This window comes from Arvicola amphibius, chromosome 10 (assembly GCF_903992535.2).
Source record: "Arvicola amphibius chromosome 10, mArvAmp1.2, whole genome shotgun sequence".
Taxonomy (NCBI): domain Eukaryota; kingdom Metazoa; phylum Chordata; class Mammalia; order Rodentia; family Cricetidae; genus Arvicola; species Arvicola amphibius.
Genome location: NC_052056.1, coordinates 60,312,538 through 60,335,552, shown reverse-complemented (window position 1 = coordinate 60,335,552; position 23,015 = coordinate 60,312,538). Strand labels below are relative to the sequence as shown.

The 23,015-nt window shown below is 49.0% G+C and overlaps 1 protein-coding gene across 1 annotated transcript in view; it reads left to right on the top strand.

The window, feature by feature from the left end:
• Positions 1 to 23,015, top strand: part of Slc12a8 (solute carrier family 12 member 8) — a 135,934-nt gene that overhangs the window by 64,162 nt on the left and 48,757 nt on the right. The window contains exons 6-7 of the mRNA XM_038345979.1: positions 12,748 to 12,835; positions 14,727 to 14,814. Coding sequence (XP_038201907.1) covers positions 12,748 to 12,835; positions 14,727 to 14,814 — 176 coding nt within the window. The remainder of the gene's footprint in view (positions 1 to 12,747; positions 12,836 to 14,726; positions 14,815 to 23,015) is intronic.

Below are 23,015 nucleotides of genomic sequence, written 5' to 3'. Positions count from 1 at the left end.
AGGAGAGAGAGGGAGAGAGAGAAGGAGGGAGAGAGGAGGAGAGAGAGAGAGAGAGGGAGAAAGAGAGAGAAGGGAGAGACAGAAGCTGTCTCTTCGAGAGGGAGATGGAAAAGGAAGGGACTCAGACTGCAAGCACGAAGGAAGATCTGCCTGCCTCAGAAGGCAGGGGTGTGTGTGTGTGTGTGTGTGTGTGTGTGTGTGAGAGAGAGAGAGAGAGAGAGAGAGAGAGAGAGAGAGAGAGAGAGAGAGAGAGAGTGGCTTGTCTCTTAAAGAGACAGAATAGATCATTACAGGGGGGGGGAAAGAAAAAGAAAAAAGAAGAAAAATCTGAGGGACCCTCACTACAGTGGGTCAGCCACACAGCAGGAAAACCAGGATAAAGGAAGAAATTATTGACAGATGCAGCAAATACATATGAGAGCCTCAAAATAATTATGCTGAGCATGCCAGACAAAAAAGGACACAAAAGCTAAAAAAGGTAAAACTACATAAACCCCATTTATCTAACAGTCTAGAAGAAGCAAGCTTTAGTTTGCAGACTGCAGGAGGATGCCTTGGGATGGAGGTGAGGGGGATGGAGGTGAGAGGGATGGAGGTGAGGGGGTTAGAGGGAGCCATTGCTGGGGGACGGGACACTTCAGGATGAGGAATATATCCCGGGTGTATCTGGCTGTTTCATTGGAAAGATACATGTGGTGATATTTTGAATCCTCCACCATTAACCCCTATATCTGACCCCAAGTTTTACTATTAAGACCAAGCAGAATTTGTACTACACATGCAGCTTCCTGAGTGTGAGTTATGCTGAAATGAAAGAAACATAGCTTTAATCCTCTTGCCCAACCCCCTGCTTCTCTGGTGAAGGCCCAAGGTAAGGTGACTTCCATCTGATTTCCCTACCCTCTCCTGCTCAACGGTCACACTCTCCCTTGGGAACTCCTGAGCGTCTCCCCAGGTCATCAGTGATTTCCGTGTTACTAAGCAGTGAGCATATCTGATTTCCTGCTTTACTTGACCTCCCAGCAGCCACTGCTTCCTCTTCCTCTTGCATGCCCAGCACATGCCACTGGTGCCTTCCCTTCCGTCTGCTCTCACCTGCCCGCTTGCTTCTCTTCTCTGTCTGCCTGTCGGCTGTTTGACTTTCCCAAGCTGCTCCCAATCCCATCTCTTCTTCCCCCCTTATTTTCGTGTGTAAGACCCTTGCTCACCCGTACCTATTCCCAGCCTCAGAAATGAACCTGAAATCTCACTGAGTAGGTAGACATCTGGCCTGCAGATCCAGATTGGTCGGAACAATGTAGCGCTTTCATTTTTTATAAACAGAAAGAGTTGATCTCTGACTCTAAGATCCACCCAGCAGAATGACTTAAGATTCTCCCTACCCTGATAACTCAAAGCCAGTGTCGGTCGTTCAGGATGCCACTACCTGGCGCTGCCACGGTTCCATCAGTTCCACCTTTTGGGCTCTTACCCAGTGCCAAGGCACTTTGGGTGGGCTTGCTGTTGTGCATCTGTGTACTGCACAGGGCCAGCCGCTCCACGTCCTCTCTGCAGGACCTTTGCGTGTCTGCTGCCTTCAAGCTGCTTTGGGAGCTGAGAAACCTGACAGATTTGAGGACTCTGAATTTAGGGCCGCCGCATTTCCCAGACACTCGGTTCTCCGGGCCCTACCAGCACTGCAGGGGAATGGGTCCCAGGTCCTTGTTTCAGAACTTGAGGGCCTCTCTTTCTCTACTCCTAACCCTAGGGGCAATCGCCTTTGTAAGTGCAGTGCGGGGAGGACTCCTGCCCTGGCTCGTCTTTCTGCCTTAGGTGTGACTTGTGCATTCTCTCCAGCTCCCCCGCAGAGAAGGGCCTTTCCTCAGTGTAAGACTTTGCTTTTGCTAAAATCCTTCATCGATTTTGGACAAGGGTCCCCACGAATTATGTTGTTCCTGCTCTGTTCCCCTGCGTTGTCACCAGCCATCTGCCCGATTCTTTCCCTGGCTTTGAATCAGTCAAACAGCACAAGGACACAGGCAGTGGAGGAACACACCCGAATAAGTCGGGCGAATTCCACAGTCTCCCCCAAAGCCACCCATCAAATCTAGGCCAGCTTCCTCTTGAATGGACAGAAAAAGAACAATGGAAAAGAGAAGAAATGAAAAGAAAAAAAGATTAACATTTAAAACTGCATGCTAGTCGCTCCTGCCTGTCCCACCAGGCCACTAACGAGCACACAGTCAAGAGGTTCCACGACTTTCCTGGGTCTGGCAGGGAGTTCCCGCCAGGTGAAGACTCTGAACCAGAGAGGCCAGGGTAGCAGGGTAGAGGCCTGCGCAGGAGGCACGTCTCCCTGTGGCTGCTCATGCTGCTGTTATCACAGAGTGTCATTGGGGCCCCAGGAGTTGGCTTCAGAGTGAATAGGTGAGCGGTGCCTGGTCTGAGTGGGGTGGGTGGTGACCTCCCTCCAAATGAGAAGCAGCAGTGGCCTGCAGCTGGAGAATGCCTCTGAGCAGGCAGAGCTGAGCGGAATTAACTGAGACCAGTCACCAAAGCAGCCACTTAACTTCCTACCTCTTCTTTCCTTTTCCTGTGCGTGTGTGTGTGTGTGTGTGTGTGTGTGTGTGTAAGCGCACGTGCACTAGGAACAGAACCCATGCTGGATGTGTGCTCTACCACTGAGCTACATCCCAGTCCCTTCGACTTACTGTCTTTTAAGTTACTTTTCCCTCTTGATGACAACATTGCAGATTCTGCTCCCAGGAGCATTTGCATTTCTTTGGAGACAGCTAAGAATATTGGTTGAGATGTATTTTCTGAGGCTGAGGAGTGGCTCACTGGGTAAAGTACTTGCCAAGCAAGCCCGATAACCTGGGCTCTGATCCCTGAAACCCATGTAAAAACCAGACACGGGAGTACAGGCATCTCCAATCCCAGCGTGCCTTCTGGGGAGAGGGAGATGGGCAGTGGAGACAGGATCTCTAGACGGTACAAGCCAGCAAAACTGTTTATGCAGGGACTTTGTCTCAAACAAGGTGGAAAGGCGAGGTCTGGCACTCAAAGGATGTCCTCTGTCTGCCTGTCACATGTACCATGGTCCACACTTGGCCACACCCCCACACGTGAACAAGTATTCTCTCCCCAACACATACATGCATTCACATACACAGATTTATTTTTTTATGCTTTCTGAAAGTATTTTATAGCAGTTCACATGTAAAATCATCACACTGAGTAGAGTTCCCACCACACAGACTTTTTGTGCCATTTTAGTGGCCTGGCTTTTCTGAGCCTCCCATTCCTTGGCAGCCGACTGGGATGAGAACCTCTGCTCTGAGTTTGTTTGCCCTATTGGGGAAGGTAGGGTGCATAAAAGATTGGGAAGGACTGATGAAGGTCATACAGGTAATTAGGGAGCAGAACCGTGTGTGTGTGTGTGTGTGTGTGTGCGCGTGTGTGTGCATGCACGCGCGCGTGTGTGTACGTGTGCGCGTGTGTGTGCCGGTGTGTGTGCGTGTGCATGTGTGTGCGTGTGTGTTGCGTGTGCATGTGTGTGCATGTGTGTGTGCACGTGTGCGCGCGCCCGTGTGTGCGTGCATGCGTGTGTGTGCGTGTGTGTGTGCGTGCGTGTGCGTGTGTGTGGCAGGCTACCCTCCCCGGCTCTGTTTGCCAGGGCCCCAGGGTAAACACGGAGGCTGAACGATCCCATCACTTGTTTTCTCCTGGCAGATGTTCCGTTAAGCTATGAAAAGCATGGATGATTGGCAGTTTCCATGGTGACAGATTTGCCAGGGATTAGCTGTGAGTGAGTCATGGCTGGGACTCCCTCCCGCACCATCCTCTTCCTGGCTGTGGAGAGGGGAGTTTTGAAGAATAAGCATTTTGCTGCATCCCCACCTCCAGAGCCGTATCACTTCGGTAAGGTGGGAGATGTCTTCAGGGGAGCAGCGGGACATCAGGTGTGGTAGCCCCACTTCATGTATGAAGCCTGACCCGCTGTTCTCACCGAGCTGGGCTCCGTTGCACCCTGTGGTTGCAAGGCTGAGGGTAGGGGCCGGCCTAGAGTCTTCGGTTGTTGTGTTTTTCAAAGCAGTTTCCTTTTCCAAGTGGCACCACCAAACCCTCCATCCCCAAACATCCCTCCCTACAGGGTTTTCCCAAACACACCCTTACAGAAGCAGCCGCTCCAGGAACCCAGGACTGTAGTTCAAGCGGGAGACGGGAGCTCGCCGAGAAAAATACCAGTTGTATGAAGTCACTAAAACCTTGTCCTCACATCCCAAACCCTTACTGGAAAGGATAAGAGGCTCTTTGGCCACAGTCAGCACTCAGGGCTGTGGCTGACCACACCCAGCATGAAGGACTTGGTGGGAAACCAGCAGCTTTTTACCAGAATGTCCATAGCTGCCTTCTTTGTCAAGGTCTATTTCTGTGACGCCCTTGACTCTTCAGCCTGCCTTCCTGTTTACACACATGTACCCTGGGAAGTTGTCCGTCTGTCTGTCTGTTTGCAGGACTAAGCCCTGGTTCCCCAGTCAGTTCCCTAAGCATAAGTTGCCCTGCTTACATCCCAGTTAGTCCCCTCCCTGACCCAGGATATTAGTGCTGACCCTACTACCCACCCACCCCCTAAGCTATTCCCCCAATCCCTTGCATACTGTCTGGGACAAGACCCCAGGTTTAAGGACCAGAGAGGACCAGGAAAGGATGGGGGAGATGCCACTTCATCCTGATGGACTGTGGGCAGGAAAAGAGGGAGCTCTTCTATTATTACACACTTGGCCCCGGCAGACACACCCGTGCTTCCCTTCTGGGACACCATCTTCTGGGTCTGTCTCATTTTGTCTGGTCTGTGAGCATCATCTTTTCTCTTCCCGCTGAGCAGGAGCCCAGCTCTTTCCCCAAGGACCAAGGGGCATTTGCTAGTGATACAGACCCTGTCTGGAGCTAAGAGAGAGTGAGCATGAATCAGTCAGTCACTTTGGGGGTTCTTGTGGGCCCCCAGGCGTTAACTTCCTTTGGTGATCTGAAGGACGGTGTGACGCTCCTGCGGCAAACCACGGGAGTACAAAGTGGGCAGGGCTCGGACGGCATACAGTCTCCCACAATCTCCCAAAGCTGAGTGAACAACCGGCCATGGTGGGAACTTGGGGGCCGAATGGGAGTCCTTGCAGGGGACCAGTGAGGCACGGCGGCCAGCCAACTGGTGATGGGTGAGGACCTTGCCAAAGGGTCTGGATTTAGGAAGACCATGAAGGAGATGGTATTAGGGTGGAGCTGGAGCCCGGGACATAAACCCCTGACGTCAGATTGATCTGGCAGCAAGCAGGAGGACCTCAGCTCTCTAGCTGAGCCTCAGCAACAGGACTTGGCACTAGGGCCTGCATATGACTGAGCCATATCTGTGCACATTCGTGTCTCTGTGTGTGCTGATAAAGCAATGATCTCCCAGGCCTCCTCTTATTCCTCCAAACACCCAGAGCCCACCACTGTGTGTTCACACTGGGTAGATTTGGAGCTGTGCATCACAAAACGCATCCTTGCACCGTGACACGATTAATCAGAGCAGACATTAGACACTAACTTCATGCTGGGAAATATGAATTTATGATGCCTATACCACCCCCTACCCACTTCCCCAATTTTGATAAAGTTTCTAAATTATTTGTTGGTTACCTTGATGACTTCAAATACTTAAATCCCTGTTATTTTATCAAGTTGAGTTTACATCTTTTTATTCCTTCCTTTGGTCAGGTAGCTGAGGGTCTCCGGGTTGTTTTTTAATTTCTTATTTTGTGTATATATATAATATTGTGTGTGTAAAATATTTGAATACTTTAACTACTGTCTTTATTTCAAGGGACTCTGTCTGAGCCTTTTATGTTTGAGGTTTTGGGCAGTATTAGGAAATCTATAGTAAATTGATGAGTGGATCAGATCTCATAAATAATTAAACTTTCAGTGAATAAACACAGTGTCACCCCCTCACTCTGTCACCCGCCAAACATTTTTCTGTGTTCTGGTCACCAATGAACAGTCACTGGAATTGTGGAAACAGACTACTCCACATTGAGGGAAATGTCTTGTCCTTTCTTTTGTGTACGAGTGTTTTACCTGCATGTGTATCTGCACACTGTATATCTGCACACTGTATACATGCCATACCCATTGAGGCCAGAAGAGGGCATCTGGGCCTGAAGTTACTGATGGGTGTGAGCCACCAATGTGGGTTCTGGGAATTGAACCCAGGTCCTCTGGTAGAGCAGTCAGTGCTCTTAACCTCTGAGTTATCTCTCCAGCCCGCTGTTTGTTCTTCTCTAGTAAACATTTAGACATACAATTTCCTGATGACAAAATAGATTTAGTTAAGATTTATTTTAGCTGCTATATTAGTATTTTCTGAGCCTCTCCCTTGCCTGCTTTGATGGCTAACCCAAAATGCATACACTTGAATTACATTCCAAGTTTTCTCAGAAGCTGAGGTAATTGTAGCCACTGACTCTGAGTGAGACTTAGGTTTTTGTGTTCTACGTGATAATGGTGATTTTAGTGGGTCCTCTCTAACTCATCTATAAGTTTTATTGTACTCATTAATGTGTAGGGCACACATGATGTCTCCGCATGCCTGGAGGGCAGGGAGCAGCTCTGTGGAGCCAATTCTCTCCTTCCACCTTTCCGTGGGCTTTAGAAGTCAAACTGGGTGGTCATGGCTGTGCAGCATGGACCCTCACCCACTGAGCCATCCTGCCTGGCTCTTTTAGTGTCAGAGGGCTGGAGCCTGACTTTCACGTTGCCACAGTGTGGAATAGCCGTCTGCTTTGTAATCGCAGTGTTCCCTCTGCCTTTGGTCTCAGAGATTAAAAAAAGCAGCGAGTGGGGCCTGTGACGCTATGGTAGTTGTTTGCTGAAGGACAAGTTAGCGGCTGGAATTCTGCATCCCCTGCAATTCCAAAATGGTCCTTGCGTACGAAATATTCCTAATAAGGCTGAATGAACCAACTTTCTTACCTCCAGTGATTGTCACATCTTAGTTTTCTTTGTATTTAGACCTTAGAATTTTTGTTACTTTTCCTAGATTTTCAATACTATTTTTTTTCTTCATGCTGAGCAAGCAGTCCACACAGTCCTTGACCAGTGTGTGTGACCATGTACCGTCCCTATTGCTTCTTCCGTTTCCCACCCAGGACCTCTATTCTACTTCATCTAGTCTTGGCTCCTCTCTCTGTTGTCAACCCGCTGTTTTGGGCTTCATGTCAATCCTGAGCTTATTTTCATTTTATTTATTTTTGTTTTTTCGGGACAGGGTTTCTCTGTATAGCTTTGGAGCCTGTCCTGGAACTCTCTGTGTAGACCAGGCTGGGCTCGAATTCACAGAGATCTGCCTGCCTCTGCCTCCCAAGTGCTGGGATAAAAGGTGTGTACCACCACCGCCCGGCCAATCCTGGAATGACTTCCGCTGCCTTCTTTCCCTTGTGGCTGACGTTCTCGTTTTGCTGGAGCACAAACTTTAGCAGCTTTCTTTCTCAGGACTGATATGGGAAGTTAAAGTTTCCGAGCTCTTGCCCTTTACTTTAACTTTACTTCCCCTTAATTGATAACCTGGCCAAAACACTAGTCTAAAAACAATCTTCCTGACAAATTTCAAAATGAGTGTTTTTAGAATTCAGTGTTGTTGAGAAGCCTGGTGTGGGTTGGCTTTTAGTTTTCATGTTAATGTTTTTTTTTATTGATGTTTACTGAGCTCTGCATTTTTCTCTGCTCCCCTCCCTGCCTCTCCCCTCCCCTCTTCAACCCTCTCCCAAGGTCCCCATGCTCCCAATTTACTCAGGAGATCTGGTCTTTTTCTACTTTCTACTTCCCATGTAAATTATATCTATGTAAGTCTCTCTTAGTGTCCGCATTGTTGTCTAAGTTCTCTGGGATTGTGGTTTGTAGGCTGGCTTTCTTTGCTTTATGTTTAAAAACCACCTATGAGTGAGTACATGTGATCATTGTCTTTCTGTGTCTGGATTACCTCACTCAAAATAATGTTTTCTAGCTCCATACATTTTCCTGCAAAATTCAAGATGCCATTTTTTTCTGCTGTGTAGTACTCCATTGTGTAAATGTGCCACATTTTCCTTATCCATTCTTCGGTCGAGGGACATTTAGACTGTTTCCAGGTTCTGGCTATGGAAAACAAAGCTGCTATGAACATAGTTGAGCACATGTCCTTGTGGCACGATTGAGCATCCTTTGGATATATACCCAAAAGTGGTACTACTAGGTCTTGAGGAAGGTTGTTTCCTAATTTTCTGAGAAATCGCCACACTGACATCCAAAGGGGCTGTACCAGCTTGCATTCCCACCAGCAATGCAGAAGTATTCCCCTTTCCCCACAACCTCTCCAGCATAAGTTGTCATCAATGTTTTTGACCTCGGCCATTCTTACAGGTGTAAGATGGAATCTCAGAGTTTTGATTTGCATTTCTCTGATGACTACGGATGTTTTGTTTTGTTTTGTTTTCCGTCGGCACTTGGGTTTCTCTGGAAATGACACGACGGTGTATTTAGGTGTGGATTTCCCCCATTCTTTGTGCTGGGAAGTAGTGGGAATGAAGACTTACATCTTTAGTTTGGGAAAACGTCTGTCTCTAAACCTGGAATTCTCTTTTATCTTCTCTGTTTCTGTTATCTCTCTGTTCTCTGGCTATTGTGACCTCAAGATTTCTCTCTGATTTCCTGAACTGTCCAACCTTTTGCTATTTCTATCCTACATGCTTGGGCATACACTTAATTTTATTTTTCAGATCTATGGCATTTAAAATTTATTACATTTAATTACCTAATTTGTTAATTAATTAATATTAATTGTATATTCCCCCACGTGGGTCTCAGGGTCAGACTCAGGTCTTTGAGCTTGGCAGCGAAAGCCCAAATCCACAGAACCATCTCACAGCCCAGAGCTATGGCATTTTTAACTTTATTTACTTCTAATTGTTCTTTCTTGTTGAGATTTTTTTTTTCTCAGCATTTTGTTTTTCTGGAAGCATATTCCTCTTGGATGTGTCTGGAGCTACTCTACTAATTAGTGTTTTCTCCAAAATTCTCTCAGTCATGATTTACGTGTTTCTTCCATAGGGGCTGCTCCGTATCTATTCAGGTTTTTATTTGTTGGTTGTGGTTCTCCGCCCACCCCTGGTCGTTATGTGGGTTCTTGTGCTGTAGGTTGTCCAGTCCTGTTTTCCTGCTGGGTGGGAGGGTAGTGCAGCCTTTGTGTGGTCAGCTGATTCACGGGTAGAGCTTCCCTTGAGGTGCAGCATCCACACCGGCAGCCTGGCTGTCCAAGCCACCTCTTCTTCCAGCCCTTTCTTGCGGCTGCTTTTGATTATCTCTGTGTCCCAAGCAGGAGACTTTGTCTTCTTAGCGTAGACGCATTCTCTTTGCATACAGGCATTTATTAATCCCGCCAACAGCCTTTTAATAGTTCCTTCCAGGAGAAGGGGAATGAATAGAAGAAAAATAGGATGGGCCCACCAGGTCATTTTGAACCCTGCTTTCCCCATATTGGAAAACTGTCTTGAGCTTAGACACAGTTTAGTAGGCAGAGTCTGCCTCGTATGCATGGGACCCCATGTTGGAGCATCAGCACTATATACCGTGGTGTAGTGGCACAAGCCTCACAAGCCTCTCATCCCAGCATGAAGACTGTAGGTAGGAAGATAAGTAGTTTGAGAAGGTTCTTCTGTGCTCCATAAAGTTCAAGGGCAGCCTGGGCAGGAGACCCTGTCGAAACAAATAAGCAAAAGATAAAAATGGTCACTGTAAAACAAAAACAAATTGTAAAAAAAAAAAAGATGTTCTTTCATCATGCAGAAAAAATATGATTAATATTTGTAAACATGTTCTAGCTCCGTGTGTGTGTGTGTGTGTGTGTGTGTGTGTGTAGGCCAGAGGACTACATTGTGTGTCTTCGCCTGTCGTTCTCCATCCTGTTCTCTGAGACAGGGTTTCCTCACTGAACCTGGAGCTGGTCAGTTCAGCTAGGCTGGCTGGCCACGAGCCCCAGGGGTGCTGTCTTGACCTCCCAGGGCTGCGATTACAGGCATATGCTACCATTCCCTGATTGTATTGGTGCTGGGGCCTCAGACTCAGGCTCTACTCTTCACAAGGTCAGCACTTCATGGACCGAGCCCCTTTCCCACCCTACTCTCCCTCTCTGATGACAGCAGGAATATGCCGGTCGTTTCTTCTGCTAAGCCTCTCTAAGCAGTAGCTACCTACCGTCCTGTGTCACAGCAGGCCCTACGCTGTGTCATCTGAGTCCTGTTTATTGAAAGGCATACTGTCATCATTCACTTAGCCAGTCCTCTAGTCTCAGACATGAGATAGTTCATAACCTGCTGGCTACGCCTTTCCCCCATACTTGTTCTAGTTTATCTGTTGCTGATATGAAACTTTCTGACCAAAAGAAATCTGGAAGAGAAAAGGGTTTATTTGATGTCCTAGTTAGGATGTCTGTTGCTACAATGGAACACCATGACCAAAAATCAATTTGGAAGGGAAGCGTTTATTTGGCTTACACTTCCGTATCACTGTCTTGACAGGACAGGAACTCAAACCAGGGCAGGATTCTGGAGGCAGGAGCCGCTGTGGAGGAGTGATGCTTACTGACTTGCTTTCCTGGGCAGTTCAGCCTGCTTTCTTACAGAGCCTGGGACCAATAGCCCAGGGGTGGCCCCACCCACCATGGGTTGGGCCCTCCCCTATCAGTCACTATTTAAGACTTGCTAACAGCCTGCTCTTACTGAGGTGTTTTCTCAACTGTGGTGCCTCCTCTTAAATGACTCTAGCCCCTGTCAGGTTGACAGAAAACTGACTGGTACATCGTTCTAGTAACAATCCATCACGAGGGAACACAAGGAAGGAACTGAGGGAGAAACTAAATCAGAGATCATGGAGGAATGCTGCTTCCTCTTGCTTGCTAGCCTTGTGACATAGCCCGCAGTGGGCTGGGCCTGCCCCACCTCTCATTAATCAGGATTATTCCTCACAGACATGTCCACAGGCCAGTCCAATTGGGACAGTTCTTCAATTGAGGGTCCCTCTTCCCAGGTGACCTTAGGCTGTGCCAAGTTGGCAAGATGGACTACACAGTACAGTACCTTTGGCAATCTGGGTAAACTGTTAGTGGTGGAATCGCTGGGACAAAATGTGTGTAGACCCACATCTTGGTCCAACATTCAGGGTACTTTTGAAATACCCCCCCCACCCCGTAGCTTTCTGGCCCCAGACTGTCACTTGCTCTGCTTCTCCTGGGTTCCCTGAGGCGTCATCAAAGCAGAGACATTAGAAATGTCAGAATCAGACAGACCTGGGCTGAAGCCTGGCTTTGCTAGTTACCAAATGTGAGGCTTTAGGCTGTTTCAGTCAACTTCTCTAGAGCTTTTCCATGGAAACAAGGGAATAATTCCCTTTTTCTGGTGTGGTTGTGGTAAGGGTTAAACCAAAAGAAAATTTGCACAAAGTACTTATACAGCCCTGCAGTGTCAGCCTACAATGCTGGTATCAGACGCACACCATCCCTGAGTCCAGCCCCGCAGGCTGAGGGTCAGCCTACAGCGGTGGTATCAGCCCTGCAGGCTGAGCGTCATCCTACAGCGGTGGTATCAGAACCACGCCATCCCTGAGTCCACTAAAATCTCTTTCAGGGCCACGCTCCACGTGCCACCATCTCCACCTGCTGTGTCAGTTTTTTGGCCACATGTCCCACCACAGAGTTGACAACACTCATGGGCTGGGCCCTCATTCTACTTCAAAACACTTTGCTCTGTTGAGTATGTCTAGGGGGAGGAAATATCTTCTCCCAGCTGTGCTATTGGTTCCTCACCACGATGGATGAATTAATTTTCATTATTTTGTGTGTGGGGTGGGGGGAATAGTTTTTTTGAGACAGGTTTTCACCGTGTTGCTCTGGCTGTCCTGGAACTTGCCATTTAGACCAGGCTGGCCTCAAACTCAAGAGATCTACCTGCCTCTTCCTATCAAGTGCTTCGTTGGTGTGTTTTGGAGACTGGCGGTGGTGGCCCACATCTTTAATCCCAGCACTTGGGAGGCAGACACAGGTGGATCTCTGTGAGTTTGAGGCCAGCCTGGAAGAACTTGTAGAAGAACTAGTTTCAGGACAGCTAGGGCTGTTACACAGAGAAACCCTGTCTTGAAAAACCAAAAACCAAACCAAACCTAAATAAAACAAAACAAAAAAAGGAGATTGATGCAGATTTTGTCATTTGGAGCCATCTGGTAGGTCAGGAGCTATGAATATGGCACTCTGTCCTGGTTGCTGGGGAATACCTGACCCTGGGAGGACTTGAACCCTCAGTGAAAGAGTTGGCAGCAGAAGAAATCTGCAGACCCTTGGCTGCTGCCATGCCACTTTTTGACATTGTCCTCGCTAAGCAGGCAGAGCTCAGGATGCAGCCTCAGGACCTTTGTGTGGCTCTGAGCACACCTCCCTCATCCTTGCTGCTTTCCAGGGAGTGATAAGGTGGTTTGTAGCTAGGAGGGATTTCCTCCTGAGCATAGCACACTCCACAAAGGCCCCTTTCACCGCCCTGCAGATGCCTCCCCAGTTGCCAGGGGAGATGGAGCCGTGGGCCTGCTTGCACTGCTGCAGATGGCAGTTTCCAGGAAAGGACCCTGGAGAGGAAGGGACCACCCTGGGGAGAGCTGTTTGCTTCACAGAGTCCCCTGCCTCACTTCGTCTTCTGTCTGGGTGTCTTTCAGGAGTCATGGCTGGCTTCAACATGGGAGGAGACCTGAGGGAACCCGCTGCCAGCGTACCTCTAGGCTCCCTGGCAGCTGTTGGCATCTCGTAAGTCCCCCTCTCAGCAATCGGTGTGAGCTGGAAAATGGGAGAGAAAACCCCAGGCAGAAGAGGGGACTCCCTTTTTGTTTTGAGAGTGCCCTGGCTGGGACCAACCTATTTCGTATTCTAATCTTCCTTTTTACACTCGGTGGGCTGGAAAATTCACGTCTGCTGGGTTCAGACACTGTCCTTTTACAGCTGCTGCCTGAGAATGCTTCGAGAGGAGGAAGGTCAGGAATGCAAACCAAATCCTTCCCTGACCTCCCCCCCCCCAACCATCCTGCCTCTTCTCCACCCTCATTTTGAACTTGGGGATTTTTTTTTTTAACCACTGAGTTTCCAGGGTCATGGTGGGAACGTGGAGATGAAGCATGTTGCAATCATAGACTAATGTCTGCATCCTGTTCATCAGATTTCTGAGCTTCTATGAATGAGTGAGTGTGTGTGTGTGTGTGTGTGTGTGTGTGTGTGTGTGCGTGCGTGTGTGCGTGTGTGTGCGTGTGCATGTGTGTGTGAATATGTGAGTATGTATGTAGGAAGGAGTTTGAGTAGGTATGGGTATGTCTGCATGTGTGCGCCTTATGGGTGGAGGGAGACGCTGCCTGCTAGGATGAGTGGCAGAGGCTCAGAGATGGGTCCCTTTCTCCCTCTCCTACTCCCCCAGGGTTGTTGGTTTCTAGGGTTTTTGTTCCCATTGTGATGCTCTCACCAGCAGACGGTGACATGGCCTTGGGTCTGTTTTTGACTCTCTAGAGTCTTCTGCCATTTCCCTGGTATGGGCAGAAGGATGCGTCTCACTCGGCCCTCACTGGATAGATATGGGAAGGCAGTGAGGCGCAGGCAGAGCCCTGATATGAGAAGCTGACGGGGCCTGCATACTACAGTCCTTTAAAACCTTAAAGTATCTACCTGCAAGTGCTTACTGCAGCGACTCCGCTGCTACCAGCCAGGCACGGGGCTCCAGGCCATGTGTGTAAAACGAGAGAACACTGGGAAGAAAATCAAGAAGACAGAAAGAGCGGGGTGTTGGGGAGGAAGAGGAAAAAGGTTCCGCACGAGCAGCCTGCCCTGCTTTAGATGGGCGTATTCTGTCATTGCCCAGATGGGAAGGGGTAGATCTCGGGATCATGTGGCTAATTCTGCCATAATTGGGCAGCTTGGTGGCAGAGCCTGGTTTGGCTCTGCTTTTTAATTCTCCCTTCTGTGTACTGGTGTGCTTTCTGTTGCTGTGATAAAACATCATGACCTGTGGGAGGAAAGCGTTTGTTTCAACTTAAAGTCTATGGACCATTGTGGAGGGAAGTCAGGTTGGAGGCAGGAACTAAAGCAGAGACAACGAATGGAGGAGCGGTGCCCACTGGCTTGCTCCCCATGCTCAGCCTGCCCAGGAATGGTAGCATCCATAGTGAGCTGGACCCTTTCCCATCAACCAGTAACCAAGAAAATACCCGCCACACTCCCCTACAGGTCACAGTCCAACCTTACAAAGACATTTTCTCAGTCGAGGTTCCCTCTTCCCAGACGGCACTAGCTTGTGCCAAGTTGATGGATTACTAAGAACTTGTTGTCTGTGGTCTAGAGACCAGAGGCCCAAGAGATGATTGGGTAGTTCTTCTGCTGGAGGAAGATGGATGGGCTGGGGGATGGCAGGTCAGCCCTGGCCAAGTCCTGGTAGCTGGTCTTTCCATTTCCCCACCTCAACATCCTTCTTTAATATAAGAATAAAAACACTACTCCCTTGGTCCCAGAGGAGAAAGAGTACAGCATGCAGCTTCCCAGGCTAGCTCTGTGGTGTCACGGCTGGCCTCCTTTCATGACACAGGTTCCCACAGGCTCAGTGGGGTGGGGCTGGGCTGGGGCTGTACTGGGTAGCAGTTCTCTCTCTTGGGTTTTGCAGGTGGTTTCTGTACATCGTCTTCGCCTTCCTGCTTGGTGCTATCTGCACCCGAGAGGCCCTCCGTTCTGACTTTCTGATAGCTGAGAAGGTGGGTACCTCCCATGTTCCCCAAAGGGCTCGATCTGCAGGGCTTGTCCCATGAACACACAACTGTAACTCTGTCTGGGAGTACATACCGTCTGCAGCCCAGGAGCAAACCAGGATCTAGAGGACAGGCATGTGGAAACTGTGTGGCATCTGTCCACGGATCCTTAGAATGGTCCCCAGATTGCAGCATCCAGAGGGGGACACGGATGCAGAAAATAGGGTCATTTTTCATGTAAAGAAATCAAGACAAAGGGTGGGGTAGGTAGCTCTTTGGTAAAATGTTCACAGTGTAAGCATGAGGCCCCAAGCTGCCCTCCCCCTCCCCACCAGGATCCATGTGTGGCAGTGCTGACACACGCTTGCAGTTCTAGCACTGGGGAGGGGACACAGGGAGATTGCTGGGGTTTTCTGGCCAACCAGTCTAGCCTACTTAGTGAGTCCAGGTCTCAGTGAAAGACCCTATCTCAGAAAAACAAGGAGGAGGGCCAGAAAGATGGCTCAGCAGGCAAAGGTTGGTTCTGCCAAACTTGATGACCTGAGTCATGTCTCCTAACTCACATGATGGAAGGAGAAGGGTGAGGATTTGTTCTCTTACCACACATGTTCCATAGTGTGAATATGCATATATGTACACACACACACACACACACACACACACACACACACACACACAATGTAAGTTTAAAACACATGGAAAACAAGGGGAGAGCTTCTGAGGCCAACACCCAAGGTTGGCCTCTGCCAGCACATACTCCCATGTGCCTGTTCATGACCAATGTGAGGAGAGATGGCAGTGGTGGGGGAGGAGGGCCGGTATCAGAGAGGGAGACAGAGACACACATGGAGGATGGGGATATCAGAGCACACAGAAGAATCCTGTACTTTAAATTCCCATCTACTCAGTCTTTACATTTTTGCTAGTAGCTTCAGTTGCCACCTGCAAGTGCTGTCCTAAAGATGAAAGGAAGGGGAGGGAGGGGAGGGGCACAGTGAACAGGGAGGTGGGGGAGGAGAGGAGGTGCAGTAAACAGGGAAGAGGGGGAGGGGTGCAGTGAACAGGGGTGGAGGAGGGGAGGGGTGCAGTGAACAGGGAAGAGGGGGAGGGGTGCAGTGAACAGGGAGGTGGAGGAGGGGAGGGGTACAGTGAACAGGGGGTGGAGGAGGGGAGGGGTGAAGTGAACAGGGAGGGGAGAAGGGGAGGGGTGCAATAAACATGGAGGTGAGGGAGGAGAGGGGTGCAGTGAATAGGGAGTTGGGGAAGGGAAGGGTGCAGTGAACAGGGAGGGGAGGAATGGAGGGGTGCAGTGAACAGGGAGGTGAAGAAGGGAGGGGTACAGTGAACAGGGAGTTGGGGAAGGGAGGGGTGCAGTGAACAGGGAGGGGAGAAGGGGAGGGGTGCAGTGGATAGCAGGGAGGTGGAGGAAAAGAGGGGTGCAATAAAGAGCAGGCATGACATGGAGGCAGGCAGGCTTCCCTACAAATCTCAGCAACTCTGGGTTGGTCTGACTGTGACATCTTTGTTTCTGGGCTGCAAACTGAGCCAGATTAGTGAATTCCTTGAGTTCCATAGCTTCATTTACAGACTGGAGGTCATGTGACACTAAGGATGCTTATTTGGCATTGCTTAAACTCACAGGAATAAGATTTTCTCAAAAATCCCCTAAAACTCCCAGTGTGCCTCAAGTTCACGGAGGAAGAGCAGACTCTGAAATTCCTGTTATTTCCCAAGAATGGTGGCCAGCTAGGAAGGGTCTCTTGAGAACTCCAGCGTTGTCCTCTGGTGTGTCGGGCACAGAGGGCCAGTGATGGCTGAAACCTGCCGCAGGAGCTACAACTTGCTTTTTAAAGACGTGCTCGAGTTTGATCTCCACAGTCACGTGGGTCTCTTTACACTCCAGTACAGGTGCACCTGTTTTCAGGGGTCCATGACCTTGGTACAAATGCAGGATGGGAAGGGAGAAGAGCTCAGGTCAGGAGAGAGCTGGCCAAGAGCCGCAAATCTCAGGGAAGGAATGTTTGTCCTCAGTTTTATACACACACACACACACACACACACACACGGACTCACTCACACACACACACACACACACACACACACATGGACTCGCACACATATGGCTTCATCTTGAGTTTGACCTTCACAGGCCTCTTAGTCTGAGGAGTGTGGCCACAGGTGAGAAACTGAAAGCCACAGGAAGCCACTGAGGTCTGAAAGGAGGCTTTGCTAGGACACCTGTTTTCTGCTTGTCTGCAGCTGTGGGGTGGGGGGTGGGCTTGCTCGCTCCTCCTGCCACTAAAGCATCTTCCTCTCTAGCGGCTCCCTCCACGGTTCTCCTTGACCCAGTGGAGACTCTGGAGAGAGGGAGACATTTCCCGCTGCTTTGGAGGGAAAGCTCTGCGTGGACGTGGGAGGGGTTTTGTAACTGAGGAAGACCATCACAGCACAGGTAAAAAACACCTCCAGAGGTACGGGCTCTAGCCTCCTCCGCAACCTATAATGAACCCCAGCAGAGGGAACTCTCTTGGGAATGCCGCCTGTCTTGGGTGGTGAGACAGGCAGGCAATGCCATTTGGCAGCACCCTCTATGCAGGCTTGACTATGGTGTGTAGGATGTGTGTGCGTACATGTATGTGCCAGGATGAAGAGTGAAGCACGGGCTTTGGAGGGTACCCAACTGTTTGCTGGGATAGGCAACTGAAAGGCCCACGAAGAAAAGCAAGTGACTGTTCTTAGTTCTCAGCTGATGCAGCGCACGAGTGGACAGGGGTGGACCAGGAGGGAAAACTGCAAGAGCATAGCCTTGCAGCATCCTCTTCCCAAAAGATCCCACAAGATCTTTCCCCAGACATCTCCTCTCTTCCCTAGTGTCTCTCTCTCTCTCTCTCTCTCTCTCTCTCTCTCTCTCTCTCTCTCTCTCTCTCTCTCTCTCTCTCTCTCTCTCTCTCTGGATCTGACTCTGTTGCAGCGGCAAACACTACATTCGGCCAGTTGGTTGGGCCATGTGACCTTACCGCCAGAGCCCAGAGAATTTCAGCTTGTCGAGCTGTCTTACTTTGACGGCCCATGGTCCTGATGTAGCTCAGGTTCACATCTCAGTGAAGTCTTGGTTTTAGGCTGGGCTGCGTCTGTCAGAGTTCCCCAACATCATCTGCAGACATGGAGCAGCTGGCTTCCGACACACGCTCCTCTGTAACTTGTGCCCCCCTCCCAGGGCTTTCCATCAGAACAGTTCCCTTGGATGGCTGCTGGCTTCCCTCGGTCCTTTTCCATGGGTGCCTGGTCAGCTGATCTGCGTCTGTTGGGCTTCCCTGCAGCCTCTAATTCTTCGTCTCCCCAGCCCAGTTTTCCCATGCCAGAGGAACTTTCCCCTGACTTCTGCTTTCTTCAAATGTTTTACTGTATGTATGTGGCAGTTGTGAAATAGCCTTCAAATTACTGTGTGATACACGGCAGGCAATTATTAAATTTTAACCCCGCACAGGTGGAGACATTTTATCTTAGGGACACTTTGCCCCCACCTTGCATCTTCCATGTTTAATTCAGTTAGAAAGGGGTCAATCCCACTATTCTCTGAGACAGAGGACCTGCCTAAAAACAGTAGTACGGGAATAGATTATGTTATAAACACTCACTTCCTGGAGTTTATAACAGGCCAAGAATCCTAAGACATGCCAGTTCACAGGATAAGAGCAAGTGAAGGAAGAAGAAGACACCGAAGGGTCTTTTTACAGATGGAAGTCCCCGGAGTCAACCCTAAACCTTTAGGTCAGTCGTGGCTGCATGTATTGAGGAGGGATTGTAAAAGCCCATGACAGTTTCACTATTGGACACTATATGGACAGAGCCCATGGTTGGTGAGTGGTTGGGGCATCTGCCGAGTGCCCACCACAGTGCCCACCACCAGCTGAGCCTTCCTCGGCTCACATCACAGGCAGCACCGCCTCTCAGAGGCAAAGCCGATTGCCTCTTTGTGGGAACTGGCTATCAAGCGGAGGCAGGATTTGGCAGTGTGGAGGCACTGCCTTCTTAGTTCACCTGAACGTGTGGGGGCACTGGGGTGTCCCCCACAGTAACATCCAGGGGCCACAGGAATTAGATGGGGCAAACAAAGTGGGGGAGTCCTACTGTGGCTGAACAAAGTGGACACCGGGAGTAACGGTCAGGAGCAGAAAGCCATATGTAATATCTGCAATGAATGAATTACTTCCATCCGTCGCCACCAAAATATAATTTTGGGTTGTTTGGGCCCATATAATCCTTTAGAGAGATAGCTTTCTGTGATAGCAAGGATGTTGCCTTTTTTTTTAAAGAATTATCAACACACATTTGCTCAAAATAAGTTCTTGTTTCCATGTCTACCAACATGTTTATCAAGCTTTCAATGCAACATTAATGTGAAAACAGGTAGGCCCTGTGGGAGCTGAGAACAAAGCTGGGAACAAGTCCTGCACATATCTACGATGCCTGCTGAGCCCTCACCGAGCCAGGACAGCAACCATAGTCGATGCCTGGGTAGATGCTGGCTGTAAAAGAAAAGCTGGGATCCCGTCAAGAAAGAGGTGGATTGTAAGAATTTTATCGTTCATCTTGATGTAAGGGCCAACATTTTAGCTAATTTACAAAATTAGATGAATAATAGTTTTATATAAAAAGTAGTAAGTGAACAGACCATTCTAAACCCAGAATGCAAACTAGTCATTGTGCTTGGGCGATCCCCGCTCTGACCCCAGCCCAAGGTTCTGCAGGAATCCCAGGGTGTATCTGTGGAAAGCAGCCCAAGATGAAGTCACCAGTTACAGAGATCACGGAGCCAGACACTGACCAAGTTCCTGGGGCCCAGCCAGCACTGGAGACATGCAGACTAGAGAGTCTCATTCCGGTGGAAGACATGTTTTAAATGAAAATAAAAGTGACACGTGTGCACACATATGCACACATACACATACACATACACACAGAGAGGCATGCGCACATACATGCACATGCCTACATGCACATATTCTTCTGTACTCCCAGATTCCACATCTATACATTCAACCCCTAGATTAAAACATTTTTAGAAAAAAATTTGCAAAATTGCTGGGTGTGGTGGTGCACGCCTTTGATCCCAGCACTAGGGAGACAGAGGCAGGCGAATCTCTGTGAGTTTGAGGCCAGCCTGATCTACATAGTGAGTTTCAAGACAGCCAGAACTATATAATAAGACCCTATCTTAACACCCTGATCCCAACTGCATCTGTTCTTAAGATAGCTTTTCTCTTCATTGGTCCCGAACAAATTCAGTCATTAGCATTAGGTATTACATATAGTAATCTAGAGGTGAGTGAGAGTATATAGCAGGATGTAGGTAAATTATAGCTAGATATGGTGCCATTTTATATCAGGCACTTGAGCATCCAGATTCAGATACCCTTGGGGTCCCAGAACCCATCCTCCATAGACACTAAAGGATGATTTCCTAGCCTTTTGGGTAAGAAGTGGTCAGATTTCTGAAGGACAATCCATCCCTGCCTTATGAAACATGTCTTCCAGGAGTGAGGGTAATGGATGAACTATGCTGTGCCCAGCCATGCACACTGAGCACACATTAGAATTACCTGGGAGACTTTACAAATCAGTAAGCTGTGTCCGCTGAGCACTCATTGAGCCAGAGTCCCTGGGGTGATTCTTAGGTCAGGGCTGGAAAGAGAATCACTGAGTTAACATTTTAAAATCTTCTTCTTCTTCTTCTTCTTCTTCTTCTTCTTCTTCTTCTTCTTCTTCTTCTTCTTCTTCTTCTTCTTCTTCTCTCTCCTCTTCCTCCTTCTCCTCTACCTCCTTCTCCTCTACCTCCTCCTCCTTCTCCTCTACCTCCTCCTCCTTCTCCTTTTTTGTCAACAATGTAGGATGCATTTGGCAGAGAAGACGCAAAGCAAGATTACAGATAGTTCCTTTCAGGATGGCTGGGGAAACACTGACAGAGGCAGATTCCCTAACAGTTGTGTAAACTAGCCAGGGCTCAGACCTTGTCAACTGCTCAGGCTTCACTAACGCCAGGCTCTGCCATGGGTAGAGGCTGAGATGCGATTCTGCTATACTCCTAAGGAGTGCAGGACTTGCGGGTGAGATAAACCATAAGCCTGATGAACTCTCCCTCAGGGGAGAGAAAAATAAAATGTTAGCGGAGCGCATGAAGTGATGGGAAGCATTGCTAACCGTGGTTTCTAATAATAAGGTGGTAAGAGAAGTGGGGGACAAGCCCGGGAAACCCATGGCATTGAAACACGGGTGTAGAAGGAAGCGGCGGGGCTGCGTCCCGCCACCCGGCCGCCAGCTAGCTTTACACCCGAAATAATTACACGAAAACTGTATTCTTTTAAACACTACCTGACCCGTTATCTGTAGCTTCTTATTGGTTGATTCTCATATCTTGCTTTAACCCATATTTAGTATCTGTGTAGCACCACAAGGTGTGGCTTACCAGGAGAGATCTTAACCTGCGTCCATCTCGGAGAGGAGAAGCATGGAGACTGCCTGAAGCGTCTCCCCACTCCTGTTACCCAGCATTCTGTTCTGTCTACTCCGCCTACCTAATTTTCTGTTCTCTTAAAGGGCCAAGGCAGTTTTCTTTATTAATTAACCAATGAAAGTAACATAGACAGATAACTCTCCTCCAACACACGGGCCCAACTGGGACCATACGATGCCGGTGGTGGTGGGGGGAAGCAGACCACAAGGAACTAAGGACAAGATGGCTCTGTAGGGGACCACACTGGCTCTGTCCATACTCTGACTGCCTTACCTCCCATTTTGCTGGTTATGAGAACCCCCATTTGATATTCAAAAGCTCAAAGGGCCAGACCCTTTCTTGATGCCCCTTTGTAGCCCTAACAGGTCACGTGACAGAGATGAGGTCGATGGACACTTGAAGTGTAATGTAGAAGCCATGATAACAAGATGGTGAGGGCCATCTGCAGGATGCAGGATGCAGGGTGCAGGATGCAGGATGCAGGATGCAGGATGCAGGGTACCGACAGTGCCCTGGCCGGACGGTTCCTAGTGGGGACTGTGACCCTCCAGGGTCCTGCAGATAGACTCATTTCTTTTCAATTTACTTCTAAGGGGAGGGTCACATGCACAGAGGTCAGAGGACAACTTGGGGTCCCAGAGATCAAACTGGTGGCTGGGCTTCCAGCAAGTGCCTTTATCTGCTGCTAAGGCCTCTCACCAGCCCTGATTGTTGTTCATAAGTGCTTTCAAATCAAGAAGCCTGATTGGTATGGGGGTTTATCAATCAGATTATTTTAGTGATAATCTGTGAAACAGGAAGTAGATTAACCAGGGCCTTGGGTTCAGTGTGACTTGACCACACAGACTCAGCCCACTGCTGCAGCAGGGTAATGAAACATAGATGTTCTAGTTTGCATCTCTACTGCTATGATATGATAAAAACACTAAGCGAAAGCAAATAGGGGAGGAAAGGGCTTATTCGCCTACAGGTTTTAGTCCATCAGCAAGGAAAGCCAAGGGAGGGACTTGAAACAGAAATCAGTGGAAGGACCCTGCTTGCTGCCTTGCTCAGATAGCTCTCATATGCAGCTCAGACACAGCTGCCTAGGGATGGCACTGCCCACAGTGGACTTGGTCTTCCTTCATCAATTAGCAATGAAGAAAATGTCTCACGGCCACAGACCAACCTGATCTAGGCGACCCCCACTTGAGACTTTCTCAGATAACCCTGGATTGCGCCAGGCTGACTCCTGAAGCTGACTAGGACAGTGGGAGATGGAGAGCCTTCATCCAGAAGGCTGTAAGTGACCATGCTGAAAGTTCCATCTAACCATGGGTCATATTTACGCAAATGAGCACTTGAAGTGCCCAGTTCGAGTCACTATGTCTGAGGTAAGGCAGTATGGGGAGGGGATGCCGGTTACACGAAAAGAGAGGCTTTGTGCAGCCCAGATGAGGATTTGTGAGATGGGTTCATGGCTCTCCCAGGGTCGTGGACAGCAACACTGGTCCCCTGCGAGTTGGCACCAATGGGAATAGCTTTGTTCTCTCTTGTTCTGCCTCTTGACCCCTGTGCGATGTATGGGTTGTGGATTACATCAACTAATTAATTAATTCACCATTTATATACCTCTGTTGGGCACTGAGAATACTGTTGTGAAAGATCGTGAGGCCTGCCTACCTGAAGACAGCGGGTTGGTAAAGGAGACTGT